General features: G+C 35.4%; 1 protein-coding gene across 1 annotated transcript in view; it reads right to left on the reverse strand.

Annotated features, from left to right (window-relative positions):
• ZRANB3 (zinc finger RANBP2-type containing 3) overlaps positions 1–20034 on the reverse strand; it is a 143602-nt gene that overhangs the window by 57339 nt on the left and 66229 nt on the right. Inside the window, exons 5-6 of the mRNA XM_054562338.1 lie at positions 15320–15491; positions 14102–14218 (exon numbers count right to left, since the gene is read on the reverse strand). Of these exons, the coding sequence (XP_054418313.1) occupies positions 14102–14218; positions 15320–15491 (289 nt within the window). The remainder of the gene's footprint in view (positions 1–14101; positions 14219–15319; positions 15492–20034) is intronic.

The following is a 20034-nucleotide window of genomic DNA, read 5'->3' on the forward strand; positions in this document are numbered from 1 at the left end:
CTCTAAAATAAACATTATTTGTCCTAGGGAGCACCACATGGGGCGCTACGGGACCTGAGAGTTACTGTCCGGAGCCAGCTGAGGAGGGAGCGGGGCTCTGAATCCCGCAGCGCCCGTCCTAGGGTTGTCACGGATGGGAGGAGTAAACACAAGTCGTCACAAACACTTCTCTGTTTGCCAGGAGAGTGGACATGGCTGTTCCCTACCTCTGTGTCCAAAGGCTTTTATTGAGAACCATATGCACAGGGTTATGGATGCAAAGCTCATCAATCAATGTCAAAAGTCTATATTTACAGAAAACAGATAGAGATCATAGATAACAATTGGAGGAACACAAGAGATCTGCCTCAGGTCAGGGTCTATGAATAATGTAAAGCTCCTTCCCAGTATGAGCCGGTTATCATAGCTTTTAAGGGAAGAACAAAGCACGCTTCAAGAAACTTACTTCTAAACTTTTTGGGGACTGATTGTCCCCAAAACCATCAGATCCAGTTTAGGGCTGTACCTGCCTTTAGTATTGTTTCAAGCCTGAGCCAGGGGGGCAGGGCAGAGCCACCAAGAGATAAGGAGACTCCTTTCAGGCAGAACGAGGACCCTGGCCATGTCCAAGCCGAGCCGAGGGGTGCGGGCCTTTTTGCCCTTTCTCTGTGTCCCCTCAAGTCCTTGTCCTGCTGCCCATACCGGCCGATGTCTGTCTGAGGTCGTCTCTCCTCGTGAGAGAACATACCTGTCATCAACAACCAACCATCACAGGGCCAAGCGGGGTGATGTGAGGGATGCAGGGGCTGCGCCCCTGCTAGGGGGACAGGTTTCGTCTCCTCAGTGGCCTGTTTTCCCAAGGCCTCCTTGATTAGCTCCAGCCTTGGGGCCCTCTCGCCTGTCGGCAAGGCTGCAGTCCCTGAAACCAGGCAGGACGGTTCCCAACAAATATTGTTTTATTTGCACTCTAAAATAACCTTAGTGTTCTGTTTTCACTTTATTATTACTAACCATCTCCTTACTAACAAATAGGAGGCAGCCTGTGCCTGGTTCAGAGCCAGAGACCCTATCCTTAAACAAAAGAACTGGCCAGGAAGAGCACTCTTACGTCTCACAATATCCCAGTCCCTGTGCAGCAGAGATATCTCAGTGGCCTTACGATATCTCACTGCACATTATGAATAGAACTCTACCTGTGTTAAGCTGCTGAGGCAAAACAGCAAAGAGGAAATACATCTTGTGCATAATGAAACTGTGTTTAAAGCAATCTGCCTCTGAAAAAATTTTCAGGCACCTAGGAATGCTGCCATTCCCAGAATAACAGAAATTTAAATTATGGGTGGTTTAATTCTACAAAAATAACTGGCATTTCTCTTAAAGTGGTTTTCTCTAAAAATGAGATGTTGTTGTAATATACCAGAAAATAGTTAAAAGTTGGCTAAACCCCATACATTCCACTTATATCTGCTTTTTTCCTAGGAGAGTAAATAATATATTGATTCTAAGAGTAAATAACGTATTCATTCGTACTTACTGTATTCTCAATAAGTATTAAAAGCAATAAGAATAATGATATAGAAGAAGGAAAGTAATTTTAATTATCTGAGATCCCTCACCAAGTGACTTTTTACCAGTAAGAGTGATTATTTTATGTTCATTTTCTTTGTATAGTGTTTATCATAATTATTTATTGTTTATTATTATTTTAAACTTCTTATCATTAAGAAATATCTGAAAAAGAGATTATCAGTAATGTAATGACAAAACTAAGGACATAATAACAAACATACTTAAAACTTATACAGCCTCTATCCTCCTATGGAGTACAAGTACTTAATGTCAAAAGGCAGACCAGAATAAAGGTTTATACAGCACATGGATAACATATGTCAATACCGTAACTGCATGGCACTATATGTCAATACCATAACTGTATGGTACTATAGCACTGTATATGTTAGCAATTATCATATCTGTATGACCTAATTTGCTAACATGACCTAATTTGAAGCACCAGTACTATATTCCTGTCTGCCTAGAAGACACTGTAGGATATGAGAAAAAGAAGGGAGATGATTAGAGTAGAGAAAGAAATCTATCCTGGAGCTCTATAAAACCAGAATAGACGGAGACACATTTGTCTGGAAGGTTTTAGACATAACTCTCTAGAGCAAAGGAAGAGTATAGATGACCCACAGAGATACTTTCTAGCTCACTGTTCTCTAATCACAATTAATGAAGTGTTAAAATAGTCATATAAATGGATGTGAGTATTCACTTCCTCAGAAGAGATGACAAGAAAAAGATTTTACACTTTACACATTATTTATTATATATAGTATTTTAAAAGTTAAATAGCACAAATAATAGAGGTATATGCCTCCAAAATAGCATGTCCTATAAGTTACTACATATTACACAAATGCATTTACTTGAAAACTCATTACTTTCTTTAAAAATACTCTTACTCTTATCAAGATTTTCCAATTTAGATAAACTATTATTAGTTACAATTATCTTTAAATTTCTCAACATAATTGTTCAAATTATTCAATAAAGAGAAAAGTATTTTTAATATGATGTTGCACAGTACAAAAAATATTCTATTATCTAACAGCTTGTGCTTCACTGAGTTTGGCACAAATCATATTTAATGGGGGACTGGGCATAGCTGCATCTCCTGTTTTCCCAGTTTCAATGAATGGCACAAACATCAACCCAGGTGACCAAGCAAGAAATCTAGATTCTACTTTTCCCCTCCCCTCCATACTCAGTCAATCATCAAGTTACTTGATTCATATTTGGTTATATTGATTTACTATCTTAATTACTCTTGAATTCTCCCTTTGTTTCCAGTTAAGATGTGGTACAGTCACTGCCTTCAATTAGCTCACCCACTGTGAGCCTGATTTCCAGTGCACATCCCCACTGGATTCCCTGTCTAGAGGTTGCTTCTTCCAGTGAATTGTCCACATAGCTATAGTTCTCTCTCCAAAGCACTAATCTGTCCATTTTACTCTACTCCACTATATCAGATTCCTCAGAATCCCATGGAGAAATTATAATCTATGGACTGTGACCTTCATGATATGGTTACTACTCTCTATAATCTCCAGTGTAGTCTCTCTCAGAAATCCTTCGTGACACTGTGTTTTAGCTATGATGACCTACTTTTGGTTCCCTAACAATGCCATTTCTAGTTAATCTTTGTGAGTTTGCAAAAACATTTCACCTGTCTGAAATATATCGTATATTCCATCAGCCCCATCCCCTTCCTATTTTACTCCCCTCATTTTTTGTTGGTTAAGTCTTATGTCCCATTCCTTGGGATATCTTTTCCAAACACTTTTCCCACCTCCCCACCCCCTACCCCAAGACTAGGTCAGGTGTCTTCTCCCATATGCTTCCACAATTTCAAGTACTAAATATACTCTACTATAGTTGAACGTTTATTTTGCTGTCTTCCCCAACAGACTCAGATTCTTTGAGAGGTAGGCACTGTATCTTGTTTACTATGTCTCCCAGGCACCAAGCAATATCCTTGACACATAGTAAGCACTCAATAAGTATCGGTTGAACAGTCAGGAAAACAGCAAAAGGCATCTTCAAAACTAATTTGCATACAACACTGGACAATTTATAATATGTGGTATTTCAAAGGTCATTTACAAACTGGCTTGGGAAAACTGTAAACACATTTTCTTACAAAAACAATATTAAATGTAGTTGATAATTAGCTACCTTCTTGAAAATATATTTCATCTACAATATAGGTAAACTACATTATTTACAGTTATTATAGGCTATAACTATTGGATAACAGTAATGTTTATAGGGGGAAATGTATGAAGAATTCCAATTCAGAAATGCCATGAACTAATTATTTCTAGCTGCAACCCAGGAATAGAAATACATAGTTCCAATTTATGTAGGTGGTTGAGGACAGAGATTCTAATAGGGAGGGAATGAAAAATAACTAACACCTAGGGAACTGGAGTGGCAAGGGTTGGTCTTCTGCTGCCATTAATCTTTGGGAACATGTTCCAATCTGGGGATAACTGACTTTTCATCTCTTTTCTATTCCTTCAAGAATCCTAGTGTGACAGGATAGTAAGAAGCCAAGAAACTTCCTGGGCAAGAGGAATGAAGAAACTGAGACAAGATAATTAAACAAGGCTAAAGAGTTTGAGCAACTTGCAGCCAGCTAAGTGAATCGCAAAACCTTACCTGCCCTAACCAAAGACCCTTGAGAATAAATGGTTTATACCTCTCCTCCTTAACCAGAGAATACATAGCTTAAATCTCCCTGGCCTGTGAAATAGAGAACAGAGACACAGTTAATGTCATTTGTGCCAGCTAAACCCAAGGGCAGATGAAGTCAGGGGAACAAATAACAAAAACCCCATTAAAGGGCAGACAGACCCAAGATAAAAGTAAAACAGTATAGCAGACCAAAGAATACTCCCAATGCTCCCTTTGCACTCATTTTGACACAACAGCATATTTAAAGTGCATTTGGAAAGCTGAAGAATATTCTGCTGAAACCCTTATCTAAGATTCTCACCCAGAGAAAGATACAAAGCCCTCAAGACAATGATTCAATGCAGGCTTGCTCTAGAGCATGCCCATTAAGAACTTTTTACTTTCTCCTAAACTCTAAAGGTCCCCAGGAGACTTGCAGCCAGGGGAGCATCAGGAAGCAAACAGTGGCAGCTTGACTCAGGTTAACCCCCTGATCCTGTCTCCATGGCCCCCTATTCTCTGACTTTCAGGTGAGCTAAAAGGAGCCCCGCCTTGGCTCACTCCTTTCCTATAACTTTTCTGGGAGCCAAGGCAGAGCATCGACTAGGCTCTCTCCTGTTAGTTCTTCTACCCTAAGTCCTTTCTTTGTTTCACTATTCCCAGATTTAATAAAAGTACTCTTAAAATCACCTGGACTTGAGTTGTGAAATCTTTCCTACACAAAGTCAAGAGCCCACACACTACAGGCCAGCCTGAGAGAGACCTGCTCCAGGCCAGCCCCTGTCTGGTAACGCTAGGAATTAGGTGTCAGCTTCCTACTGACTATCAACATTACTGACTTCCGCCCTGGCTGGTGTAGCTCAGTGGATTGAGTGCTGTCCTGTGAACCAAAGGATCACTGGTTCAATTCCCAGTCAGGGTGCATGCCTGGGTTGCCCTGATCCCCAGTAGGGGGCAAGCAAAAGGCAACCACATTGATATTTCCCTCTCCATGCCTTTCCTTGTCTCTAAAAATAAATAAATCAAATCTTTAAAAAAACCCAACAAAACACTTCTGACTTCCAATGAGGTTTCTTATCACAGACAGGAAATTATGTAAAAGGTTCTCAAATACATTGTTTTCCCTCAAATAAGCATTCTGTACTCAGTATGCTAAGTACAAAGTTAAGCAAGCAAGCAAACAAAAAACAAGACAGCTATTAATGCTGTGAAAAATAACTCTTGTCAAAAAAAAAGAAATGTAATTATAGTCAACTGTGAAATGTTAAACTGAGTCATTACACTGAAAACACTGAACAATGATCAAACCAGAAATTACAATAAAAAATTATGATATGGGAAAATGAAGCAGGGTAAATGTACTGCAAACACTTTCCTCTAATCTGTATTTTACATTTACATTTTTATAACAGTGTCTTTTGTGTATCATACTTTTTAAAGCACCATAAGTTTTAGTCTTGAGTCTCATTTTTTCTCCTTTAAAGTATGTCTTTTACAGATGTTGAATTATAATGCTGTATACATTAAATTTATATGTTATTAACTAATGTTATTAAGTTTAATAATAAGAAAGTATGTATTTTTGTGTTTTATCTAAATATATTGCAACTCAAAGTTTGGGAATATTTTTATGTATGTGTGCTACTAAAATTTTTATAAGTTAGCTTATATTTATATCTTTGACCCACTTCAAGTTAATTTTTATGTATGGTGTGAAAAAATGGTCAAAGCTCTTTTATTTTCCTTTAAGAATATCCAATTGCCCTAATACTGTTTGTTGAAAAACTATTGTTTTTCATTGATAGTTATTTCATTCCCTTTCCTAAAATCAATTGACAATCTACATAAAGGTCTATTTCTAGACTCACTTTTCTGGTTCATTAATATAAATGTCTCTCCTTCTGCCAATACCACAAAGTCTTCATTACTGGAACTTTATAGTATTTATATCATGCCATATGGGTCTTCCAGCTTTGTTCAGAATTACTTTGGCTATAGTAAGTCCTCTGTGTTGCCTCATAAATTTTATATTCAGCTTGTCAATTTCTACAAAAAAGACTACAGGGGTTATGATTAGCATTGCATTAAATATAAAGATTAATTTATAGAGAACTGGCATCTTAGCAATATTAAATCTTGTTGGGAACCGTCCTGCCTGGTTTCAGGGACTGCAGCCTTGCCGACAGGCGAGAGGGCCCCAAGGCTGGAGCTAATCAAGGAGGCCTTGGGAAAACAGGCCACTGAGGAGACGAAACCTGTCCCCCTAGCAGGGGCGCAGCCCCTGCATCCCTCACATCACCCCGCTTGGCCCTGTGATGGTTGGTTGTTGATGACAGGTATGTTCTCTCACGAGGAGAGACGACCTCAGACAGACATCGGCCGGTATGGGCAGCAGGACAAGGACTTGAGGGGACACAGAGAAAGGGCAAAAAGGCCCGCACCCCTCGGCTCGGCTTGGACATGGCCAGGGTCCTCGTTCTGCCTGAAAGGAGTCTCCTTATCTCTTGGTGGCTCTGCCCTGCCCCCCTGGCTCAGGCTTGAAACAATACTAAAGGCAGGTACAGCCCTAAACTGGATCTGATGGTTTTGGGGACAATCAGTCCCCAAAAAGTTTAGAAGTAAGTTTCTTGAAGCGTGCTTTGTTCTTCCCTTAAAAGCTATGATAACCGGCTCATACTGGGAAGGAGCTTTACATTATTCATAGACCCTGACCTGAGGCAGATCTCTTGTGTTCCTCCAATTGTTATCTATGATCTCTATCTGTTTTCTGTAAATATAGACTTTTGACATTGATTGATGAGCTTTGCATCCATAACCCTGTGCATATGGTTCTCAATAAAAGCCTTTGGACACAGAGGTAGGGAACAGCCATGTCCACTCTCCTGGCAAACAGAGAAGTGTTTGTGACGACTTGTGTTTACTCCTCCCATCCGTGACAACCCTGGGACGGGCGCTGCGGGATTCAGAGCCCCGCTCCCTCCTCAGCTGGCTCCGGACAGTAACTCTCAGGTCCCGTAGCGCCCCATGTGGTGCTCCCTAGGACAAAATTTTCTGATTTGCAAATGTGATCTATCTTGTCATTATTTAAGCTTTGCTTTTGCTTTGCATTCTCTAAACAATGTTTTGTAGTTTTCAGTGTATATATGTTGTTGAATTTATCCTAAAGTAGTTCATGTTTATTGATGCTATTGTAAATTGTGTTCTTAAAATTTCAATTTCTAAGTTTTCATTGTTAGTATATAGACCTACAAATGATTTTTGTACATTGAACTTGAATCCCTCAACCTTGATAATTCACTTATTAGTTCTAGTAGCTTGATTGTCCTGGGCTTTCTATGTAGACCACCAGGTTATCTGTGAATATAGATATTTTTATTTATTCCTTTCCAATATTCATTCCTTTTATTTCATTTTCTAGCCTTATTACATAGTTTTAAGAAAATGTTGGCTCAATGTTGAAAATGTGATGAGAACAGTCTCTATTGTCTTGTTTCTAATCTCTGAGGAATAGCATTTAGTTTTAGAGGATTAAGTATGATATTAGTTGTGTTTTTCATAAATGCTTTTTGTTGGAATGAGGAAGTCCCTTTCTAGTCCTACTTTGTCAAGAGGTTTTACCATGAATGAATGTAAAATTATGTCATATGAATGGGGTAATCATATGGTTTTCCATTTTTACATCATTATTTTGTGGTAAATCAGTTATTGATTAATCTTAAATCTTATATTGCTGTTATACTTTTTTTACATATTGATGAATTTGATATGCTGATATTTTGTTAAGGATTTTCACGTTCATGAAGGATACTGACCTATAGTTTTCTCATGATATGTTAGTTTTATCTTGGTATCAGGGTAATGCTGGATTTACAAAATTATTTCGGAGGTATTGGTGCCCTTTCTGTTTTCTAAAAAGTTTCAGTGGTTCGTTTTAGTTATACACGTATTTAGGACTAATATCTATAATTGATGAATTGATTCCTTTATCATTATGTAAATCTCTTTTATTTTGGTAATATTCTTTGTTCTGAAGTCTACATTAGCTGGTTTAGTGTATTTATTTTAGGTTTCTTTTTATTATTGTTTGCATGATATATCTTCTTTCAGCCATTTATGTTTAACGATTAGCCTTCATATTTAAAGTCATCTTCGTGTAGGTATTTAATTTATGCAATCTGACAATTCCTTCCTTTTAACTGGTGGATTTAGAGCATTTGCATTTAATGTACTTATTGATATAACTAGATTTAAAATTATCATCTTGTTAGTTGTTTTCTATTTAATCCAGTTGTTCTTTGTTCCTTTTTCTGCCTTCTTTTGGATTAACTTAGAATTTTTTCTGTCAATAGATAGCTTTATTGCATCTACTATATTACATTTTAAAACTTTTGAAATAATTTTAGACACACCAGGGGTTGCAAAAACAATAGAGTTCCTGTGTATCCTTAACCTAGACACTTCTAGGAATAATTTCTTATATAACCATATTAAAATAGCAACACCAGGAAAATCACATTGCGATCGTATTATTTTCTATCATTATAAATATATTGTTTTGAAAATGTTATAAAAATAGTGTCAGGATTTATGTAAACTTTGAGACTGGCTTCTTTCACTAAGTATAATGCTTTTGAGAATCATCCAATTCACTGTTTATCAATAGTTCAAACCTTTTCATTGAGTATTCCATTTTTGATGTACTACTACAAGTATAAATCTAAGTTTTCATTTCTCTAGGATAAATATCCAGGACATTTATAATTTCTATGACTACATTTTATCTCCACTACTGGCTTATAAACTGATTGGAAGAACTTTTTTTCAGATACTGTTTTATTATTTTTTTAATTTCTAGCATTTCCATTTTACTATCTTATAGTTTCCATATTTCTTCAGAAATTTTCCATCTTTTCATGTCTGTTACTTTCTCTACCACATCTCTTAAAATATCATTTATAGCTTTTAAAAAATTTCTGGTGTAATAGTGCTACAATCTAGGTTGTTTCTCCATTTGTCATTATTGATGGTTTTATCTTTTAACAATGGATTTGCTTAGTTTTAATTAATTTATTTTTTCATAATTTATTTTTCATGCTAGACATTATGTCTAGAAGAACAAGACTGACTAAGATAAATGATATATATACCCAGAAATGGGCATACTTCTTTTTCTGTCAGGGTGAGAGTATTGATTTGTAGTAGGTTCCCTTCTTACATTTATCTTCTTGCACCACAAACTTGAACTCTCCCAACAACGGGACGCTTTTACCTTGTGATAGTGTAGAGCAAGGGTTTTTCTAAGTGTTTCAGCTGTATTATTAATTTTCACCAGTCCCTGCACGTTTGCACTATAAATAGGTGTCTCTCTCCCCCAGTAGATGGACCTTGATGATTTCTCAGTGTTGGGGTACAAGACCATTGTGTCTCCAGGTACCAATTCAGTTCCATAGTATAAGGTAGGCCCTTTGCTCCAGCTGAATCTTGGGAATGGGACTTTCCTACTGTTTCTGACCTTTCCCCTGTGGTAACCAAACTACATGTTATAACTGTGAGTGCTCCTGGGCAGGAGAGATGTTCTTGCCCTTCCTCCAGCAGTAACAAATTTCTGTCTAACATCAGTGAAAGGTCTTGATTTCACCAGTTTCCTGTCTAATCCCAGGGGCAGACAGCTTTTGTTTCTACCTAGCCCCCAGAAGCAGCTGACCCTGAACTGGGCTTTGGAGACTGGGAGGTGGGGTTTCGCTTTTCTCACAATGGCTTAAAGCTTTTGCTTAGTATGAGAAGAGTCCTGGAAATAAGGAGGGGCTTTATGCTTTTATTCCACCAATGGGGGGTGCTCTCTGATCTTCTAGACAGCACCAGGTAGAGGCCTATGGAAATAAAGCTTGTAAGTGAGGGTGAACTCCCTGTGTCAGGACTCCTGATATTTTGAGTTGTCATGACAATCCATGCTCAGCCTTTATAATTTTGTTAAATTTTAGCTGTTTTTTTCTTATCCACTTTTACAGAAGCCACCTTCTTCCTAGCTCAGATCTGCCAAAAGAAAAAATGTTATATGTCTGATCTCTCCTTTCAACAAATGAAGAAAAGAAGAAAGTTTTCCCAATCTATGAAAGGGCATCTATGAAAAACTTAAAGACAACATCACAATTAATAGTGAAAGACTAAATGTTTTCTATCTAAGTCTGGTAACAAAGCAAGGCTGTTCAATCCTATCACTTCTATTCAAAATCATATTTGTGTTCTTTAATGTAATAGGCAAGACAACTAAAAGACATATGGATCATAGGGAAGAAATAAAAATGAAAGTGTCTTTATATACAGACAAAATGATGCTCTATGTAGAAAATCCCAGAGAATTTACAAAAAAGCATAGGAACTAATAAGTGAGTTCAGCAAGGTCACAAGATGAAAGGTCAATGTGATGAAAATCAATAATTCTATATTTAACAATAAAAAAGTATAAATTTAAATTAAAAAAAATACTATCTACAAGAGCATAAAAGACATGCAGTACCTAGAAATAAATCTATCAAAAGGTATTCAAGAAAACAGAAAACATTGCTGGAAGAAATTTAAGACCTAAATTAAAAATGAGAGCTACTCTTTTCATGGATCAGGAGATTCAATACTATAAAGTCAATTCTTAATACCACCTCACACTTGTTAGAATAGCTATTATCAAAAAGACAAGAAATAACAAGGATTGCTGAGGATGTACAGGAAAGGAACCTTTGTGCACTGTTGATGGGAATGGAAATTGGTGCAGTCACTATGGAAAACAGTATGGAGGTTCCTCAAACAATCAGAGCTAGAACTACCATATGGTCCAGTAATTCCACTTCTGAGTATTTATCAACAGAAAATGAAAACAATAACTTGAAAAGATATATGCACCCCGTGTTCACTGCATCGTTAGTTACAGTAGCCAAGATATGGAAACAACCTAAGTGTCCATCAGTGGATGAGTGGTTAAAAAAAATGTGGTATATGCATACAGTTAAGTATTATTCAGCAATAAAAAAGAAGGAAATTTTGTGATTTACGAGAACATGGAGGGACCTTGAGGGTATTATACGAAGTGAAATAAGTCAGATAGAGAAAGATAAATACTGTATGATCTCACTTTTATATGAAATCTTAAAAACATATTAAGCTCACAGATACAGATAATAAATTAGTGGTTGCCAGAGGTGGTGGTGGTGGGGGCAGAGAAATGGGTGAACGGGAGTCAAAAGGTACAAACTCCGAGTTACAAGATAAATGGGTCACTGGGATATAATAATATATAGCATGGTGACTATAGTTAATAATATTGTACTGCATGCTGGAAAGTTGCTAAGAGAGGCAATCTTAAGAGTTCTCATCATAAGAAAAAAAATTGTAAATATATATAGTGATGGATGTTAACTATACTATTGTAGTGATAATTTTTACATATACACAAATATCAAATCATTATGTTGTACACCTGAAACTAATATAATCTGTGCCAATGATAACTCAATTAAAAAGAAGTTAATTCTTCCAAATTAATCTACAGATTCAAAACAACACCAGTCAAAATTACATATACTTAACAAGCTAATTTTTAACTCATAAAGGAAAACAAAGAACCTCAATACACAAAACAATTTTGAAAAAGAATAAAGTAGAGATGAATACTATGTGATTTCAAGACTTACTATAAAGATAATCCAGCTACTCTAGTGTTCTATAAGGTTAGTTGTACATATCAATAGAACAGAAGAAAGAGTTCAGAAACAGACCCACATACACATATATAACCAATTGATTTTTTAAAATAAAACTGCCAAAATAATTCACTGAGGGAAAACCAGTCTTTCCAACAAAGAGTGCTAGAACAAATGAAAATCCACATGCATACAAAACAAAGCCAAAATAAATTACCCCCCACCCTCACTTTTACCACATTAAAAAATTAACTCAAAATAGTGATAGACTTACAAATATAACCTAAAAGTACCAAAAAAAGCTATGGTACTTTTAGAAGAAAACATAGGACACAATCTTTGTGAGTTTGGATTAAGCAAAAATTAATTAGGACTCCAAAACACAAAACATAAAAGAAAAATTTGATAAATGGGACTAGTTCAAAATTTAAAATTTCCGTTTTCAATAACAATGCTAAAATAAAAATGGAATCCACAGACTTGGAAGAAATACTTGGAAATACATGTTAGAGGACTTGTATGTTAAATATATAAAGAGCTCTTATAATACAATATAAATATGGGCTTGATAAGAACAGACACTTTTTAAAAGAAAATGAATGGTTAAAAAGCATATGAAAATATGATCAATGACATTAGTCATTAAGAAAAGATAAATGAAAATAACAATGCAATACCACTACATACCAGAATAGCTAAAACTAAAAAGACTGATAGTAACAAGTGCTGACAAAAAATTTCAAACTGGAAATCTCGCATAGTTGCCTATAGGAATGCAAAATGGTATATCCCTTTGGAAAATAATTTGGCAGGTTTTTTTTTAAGATTATATTTATTTATTTTTAGAAGAGAGGGGAAGGGAGGGAGAAAGAGAGGAAGAGAAACATCAATGTGTGGCTGCCTCTCACGTGCCCGCTACTGGGGGCCTGGCTTGCAGCCCAGGCATGTGCCGTGACTGGGAATCGAACTGGTGACCTTTTGGTTTGTAGGCCAGTGCTCAACCCACTGAGCCATATCAGACAGGGCCAATTTGGCAGCTTTTTATACAGATAAACTTAGGTTTTTCATAATACCCAGCAGTCCCATTTTCAGTTATTTACTCAAGGAAAATAAACAATGTCCATACAAATATCTGTACATGAATGACTATAATAGACTTACTCATAACAGCCCAACCTGAGAATACTCCACATGGCTATTAATTAGAAAAGGAATTAAAAAATTTTTATAACCATACATTGAAATATTATTCAGCAATATAAGTAAAAAAGTTAATGACATGAAAAAACATGATCAACATTCATTACATTGATCTTGATCAGCACTTTACATTAAGTGAAAGAAGCCAGAAATAAGGCTACATATTATATGACTCCATTTCTGAGACAGTCTGGGAAATGCAAACCTATGGTGAAAGAAGTAGATCTGTCTAGACTGCCAAGGTCTAGAGGGGTGAGTGTAAGGGAAATGACTTCAAAAATGCATATGAAAATTTTTTGAGAGTAACGAAAATATTCTTTAGCTTGATTGTAGTGTTGCTCACTTGACTGTATATTTGTCAAGCCTCGTCAAACTATACATTTTAAAAGAACAAATTTCAGTATATGTAAATTATACCTCAATAAACCTCATTTAAAAATTATGTTATAAAATATTTCAAAACTGGAGAGAGATGACACTCACTAGGATGTTTAAGTACCACCACGCTTCCAAAAACAACATGTGATAAGTCTACTTAATAGGCACACTGAGATTTAAAAACTCTTAACTTTTTAGATAAACACATGAGCACATCTATCTCTGTAGAAAACTAAAAATAAAAACTAAAAATAAAAATATAATACCAATTAAAAATAATCGACAACCAAAAAAATTATATGTAGCAATTATGTAATAAAGCCATAGAAAAAGCTGATAAAAGGATAAATAGATGTATGTCCTTTAAAGTATAACATCATCAAAGTGTACCCTTAAACTAAAAAGGATCAATATATGGATGGGTATAATGGTGTCCAATATACTATTTTATTTTCTTTCAATATGCCTAAATGTTTTAATTATCAAGAGTTAAAAATTAAATGGCAAAAACATATTGTAATATGTAAATAAGCTGTTTAAGGAAAAACATTAAAATACGTTAAATAATTTGTATCAAGGCAAACACATGTTGGCCCAGCAATGAGTACCTTGGCAATAGCAGTTTGTTTAAACATGCGAGTAATCAACCCCATAACAGTCTCAGTGGCAACTGAATTTGAAGATCTTATTAATTTTTCCCACTCTTCAAAGCTGGTACTCAATTCCTATATGGGAGAAAATAGCAATGTGTAGAAATGCAACATAAAGAACAGAACAATTAATGCAGTAATTAATCATATCCTACCTTAATTTTTATATATAAAGATATAAAAAGAAAACTCCCAAAGATGCCAATGTGTTCATTTAAAAACCTCAACATGGGGGCAGGTCAGTCACATGTTCGCACCAATGGCAGAAAGTTAATGACAAGCTGTGGGTGAAAACCAAGTCCTTTGCTAACATCATAAATCAAACAATTGCAGCTTCCTCTTAAGGGGAAACATTTTGCAAAGTAAGCATAAAAATGTAAATCCATAAGAAAGCAGGGTAGTTGAAAATATATATGGTAGCAAAGTATTTTTGTAAGTTATGATTTTATTTAGATAAGCATAAAGACTGGGAGCATATTAGTTAAATAAACACATAATATAAACATATATTCTCTTTTATTTTTCTTTCTAATGCTAAAATAGTGGATAAAGAAAACTGGATTTTATTTTTCCAATAACATATTGCTCAATGTTTACAGAATGCTTACTCTAAGATTTCAAAATAAAACAATGCAATAAACAGTCTTTGCTAACAAAGTTATGTACGGACCTGAAGACATTTCAGAGAATATATAAGCATTGCACTACCCAAAATGTAATTTCGCTTTCTGATATGTTTAACTTCACATTTTACATGATCACAGAGTTTTAAGATTTCAAGAATAGGACCATATATAAGTTATTCTAGAGGACAGCTATTCATACTTAAAAAAAAAAATCCTAATGGAGGAAACACAACTTCCCTTGCTTCACACCCCACAGATACTTAGAATTCTTAATACTAAACCTTTGTTGTAATTGAAATACTTTCTATATTCAGCAAAAACATATTTTAATCACTAGGATACCAAACCTTTTCACATTTTTAATGACTAAAGTTAAATTCTTCCTGCTCACTTCTCGAAATAATACAAGGCTAATTCACATGTTCTATTAATTAAACCAATATTAAGAAAGCAGACTTTTCCTTCTGTAAAATATGAAGTACATACAATCTTTCTTAGTATAATTTAAAATTATTTAAAATAAGGCTTCCAATCAAACAAGTGTTCTCACCTTGGCTGCTGCTGACGGAAGATCAAAAGGAATACGCTGTCTGATTTTAGGGGGCAGCTGGGTTAAAACTTCAGTCTTTAGTCTTCTAATCATTATGTCACTTAATAACTGATGAAGTTCATTAAGATTTGATGCTCCCCTACAATCCCACTGAGGCCTTTTACCAAAATATCTGTTAATATGAAGAATAAGCCTGTAGCAAAGCTTAATGCTAGAGAAAGAAAACAATTTATTCAATGTGTTCTTCCTTTTAATAAAAAGCCATGACACTGCTTTAACTGTTATTTTTTAATGCAAAGTAGTTTCAAAAAGATCAGCTTGAGAAATTGTAATGAATAAGATTATACATCGCTCTCAGCTAAAAGAAAACTACTAGTGTCTAAACACAGTGTTAACACTGAGTTCATGCAAGTCTGGAATGAATGGTAGCTCTGACTACCATTGGCATTTTGAGTGGGCTCACACATGGCAGGCACCATGTTTAGCAGATCTAGCCCTAACTAGCACTGTCAGTACACCAGCCAGTCAACAACCAAACCACTTAATTCATTCTCATACCCTCTAGAAGGAGATATTATCTCACATTGATAGCAAAGGAAATTTTTTTTTTTTTAAATTAATTTATTTACTTTTTAAATACATTTGTCTCTGCCTTCCCCCCCCTCTTTCCCTTGCCCCCTCCCACCTTCCCTCCCTCAGCTCTTCCCCTTTGGTTTTGTCCATGAGTCCTTGCTATATGTTCCTTGACTTTCCCCTTCCCTTCCCTTTCCCTGCCCCCCTTCCCTCTTGTCTCTGTTGATTTCTTTTCCTTTCAGTGTTGCTGGTCATATTTGCCTTGCTTCTTTGCATTGTTGGTTAGGTTCTGCTTATAGGTGAGATCATATGGTAGCAAAGGAAATTTTTTAAAAAAACAACAAAACACCACAAACACATTATGAAAGAGTAGGAGATGAAACAGCAGAGGATAAAACATTTAGAAGTCAATGGAGATAGACAAGTGGTCGCTGACTTGGTAAAAGTAAGGAAGCTACAACTTAAAATGCTTGCAAAAGGTAACTTATCTTCTACACCTCCAAGAAGATGAGGAGTTGGAAGCACCAAGGGCGGTGGCAGGTGTTAAGACAAGGATTGAAATCTAAATATTTAGGTTTAGTGAATCTAGTAAACTTTTAGCTGGCCTAAAAACATCCTCCATCATTGTAACAAAAACACTTTCCCAGAAAATTCCCAACCATCTTCAAAGGGCTCATTCTATTGAAATTTAGCGGTTAGAGAATTAATTAACAAAGGAAAAATTCTTGTTAGTCTGTACTGTCATTGCTAATATTAATAATGAACTAACTATCATTTTAATCTTAAAAGCAGCAAGAGAAAAGGAGACAGTTACCTACAAAGGAGTTCCTGTAAGACTGTCAGTTGATTTTTGAAAGAAACTTTGCAGGAAAGAAGGGGCTGGCAAAGAAGCATTCAAAGTGATGGAAAGCAAGGACCTACAATCAAGATTACTCTATCCATCAAAGCTATCGTTTTGAATGGAAGGGCAGATATAGTGCTTCTCAGACAAGGTAAAGCTAAAAGAATTCATCATCACCAAGTCCTTATTACATGAAATGTTAAAGGGACTTATTTAAGAAAAAGAAGATCAAAACTATGAACATTAAAATGACAACAAACTCACAACAATCAACTATTGAATATGAAAAACAAAAACAAACTAAGCTAACAACCAGAATAGGAACAGAATCATAGGTATGGGGATCATTTGGAGGGTTATCAGCTGGGATGGGGAAGGGGGAGAAAGGAGGAAATGGTGCAGAGATCAAGAAGCATAATTGGTAGGAAAAAAACAGACAGGGGGATGTTAACGATAGTATAGGAAGGGGAGAAGCCAAAGAACTTATGCGCATGACTGACCGACATGAAGTAAAGCGGGGGGGGGGGGGGGGGTTTGCTTGAGGGAAGTGGGGTACTGGGTGGATGGGGGCACAGGGAAAAAAAACTGGCACAATTCTAACAGCATAATCAATAAAATATACTTAAATAAAATACAAAAAATAAAGTATGTGTCATGATACTGTACACAAGAGATAATATCATGTAGCCAATGAAAATTATGATTTTAGTTATTGATATAGAAGATATCCTAAAAATAGTGTTTCACAAAAGAGTGTATTACAGAAGAGTATGTATAATATGGCTGTATTTAGATAAAATTGCCGATCACCTGCCTGCCTATCTATCTATTTATCTATCTATCCTTATGTTCCTAAGCAGAGAAGCTATCTAGAGAGAAAGTTACCCAAACACATTAGTAATGATTATCTCTGGACAGTGTGATTTCAGTTGATTTTTTACTAATTAAAATTTTTTCCTTTGATTTATTAAGTATAAATCATCTTCCCAAAAGCAATAAACTTTCTGTAACTTAGTAAAAACAAAGGAAATAAAAAAACTTATAAAGACAATTTTAAACCATGGGACAAGGTGTTGCTAAGTGAAATTAGCAGATGATAACATTACAATCAGAATCTATTAAAACTAAAAATTATTAGATCTTTAGACAAGGTAGAAATAAAGAAAAAATGAAAACAATTTACTTGTTAGTATAGGTAGATTATAGTATTTTTCCTTTCCACTTTTATTGTTATAGTGTTACATGATTTTATAGTTTTATTGTCAAAAATACATATATAATTATGTATAGTTTATAAGTTCTTACTCATATTAAGATAAAATCTACTCCACTGTTAAGTTGCACTACTTGATAATAGTTTTTCCCTTTTAGGCCACAAAGACAAAAGTCTAATTTTCCTTCAAAATGAAAGATCTTTAAATATTTAAATACTTGTTCTCTCTAGGTCTTCTCTTTTTCAAATTCCTAGAGGCTTCATAAGATAAGGCACTATGTCTTACTCATCTCTCTGCTGCCAGCAGCTCTGAAATAATGTCTTAAATATAGCAGGCAATCAATAATATTAGTCATTTGTATAACTGAATGTTGAAATCCCCTTATTCTGGCCACCCTTTCCAAGATATGTTTTCATTTGTTAACATGCTTCTTAAAATAGGACTTTCAGTTCCCCCTCAATTCCCTGTATTCTTTGTCTCCAGTGACCTTGTAAAATCTACTCCAACCATTCATTCCATTCCCATGCCTATATACAGTCCTGAAAAACAGCTCTACCTGATAAATTCAAACTAGCCCCCATCATTCTAGCTCACTTGTTAATTTATACGCACTATATCTTCACTATCTCATCAGGACCTTTATGTTAACTGACTGCTCCATTTTCACCATATCCATAATGTTCTTCTTGTCTTCACATCCATTCTCACCATGTTTTCATCTCTGAGTCCATAATTAGCTTTGTTGTTATCTTTATAATATAATTTCCCTTGTCCAATATCCATGCATCACAAGCTCATGAAAGAAAATCTTTGATGTTTCCAACTATAAGCCTTTCCCAAGCCTGTACCTTGGCTGCTGGGTGCTGCTTGGGAAACTGTACCTTAGGAAAGACTGGTCCCTCTACAAATATAGAATTACTGATTTCAAATGGTTATTCAGTGCTGCTACCAATTCTAACACACTAGTCTTGTTATCTCATGCTCCCATCAGGCAAAATTTCAAACCATGTCAACATTCATCAATTTTTCAATTTTTTAAATGTTCATCAAATTTTTAACCCTCCACTTTTCCATTTCTTTGAACACATGACTGTCTTTTCTGTTTCACAGATAAAATAGAAACCACCATATGCAAACTCCCTCAACTTCCCACCACCTCAGAAACTATGATATATTCTCAATAATACTATGTGGCCACAAAAAGGATGGAATTATTTATGTATGTAGGAAATAAAAACAAATAGGAAAGCACTCATTTATGTTTATAATATACTGCCATTTATGTAAAAAATATGTTTGCTTGAAAATACACCCAATTTCTGTGGAAAGATTAAAGACTACATACAGAAAATAAAAAACTACACAGATACAGGCTCCAGCACAAATAATGCCCCTTCTTTATTACAAAATCTTTTATTACAAAATCAAGGCATGTAATTCTGTAATATAACAATATCACATTCAAGCACACCATATGACATTTTAGGTGAAATGTTCAAATTGCTGTCCATCTCATGTGAGACATTAACGTCCCCTACCAACCACACTCAAGCAATCTTTACTTCTGCCGGACCCTGTATTTGCCTAAAAGAAGGTAACCTGAGGTAAAAGGGAGATTTTTCAAAGTATATACTCAGAACTATTGGTTTAGAATTTTGAACCATGTGAAAATACTGTCCAAAACAAACAAACAAAACTAGTAAAAAATGATGCACATCGCTTTCTTGCTTTAAAATCCCACAATCATGGGCTGGGTGGGAGGTATTTAGGGAGTTATTATTTATTGGGCACAGAGTTTCGGTTTGGGATGATGAAAGAGTTCTGGAGAGAAGGATGGTGGTGATGGTTGCACAACATAATTGTACTTCTTTTCACTGAACTCTCCACCTAACAGTTGCTAAAATAGTGTATTTTCTTAGGCATATTTTATTGTAAAATATATCCCCACAATACTGATAACTGAAACACAAAACAAAACACTGTTCAATGCTTCTTATTGCTATTATGATAAAGAACAAGACTCTGACCAAGACTCCATTAGCTCAAGAATATTTAGCTGAACTAGGCTTCTTTTAGTTTCTCAAAGG

The sequence above is a fragment of the Pteronotus mesoamericanus genome, unplaced genomic scaffold (genome assembly GCF_021234165.1).
Source record: "Pteronotus mesoamericanus isolate MK-2021 breed Mesoamerican mustached bat unplaced genomic scaffold, CSHL_Meso_final scaffold_651, whole genome shotgun sequence".
In the NCBI taxonomy this organism is placed as follows: domain Eukaryota; kingdom Metazoa; phylum Chordata; class Mammalia; order Chiroptera; family Mormoopidae; genus Pteronotus; species Pteronotus mesoamericanus.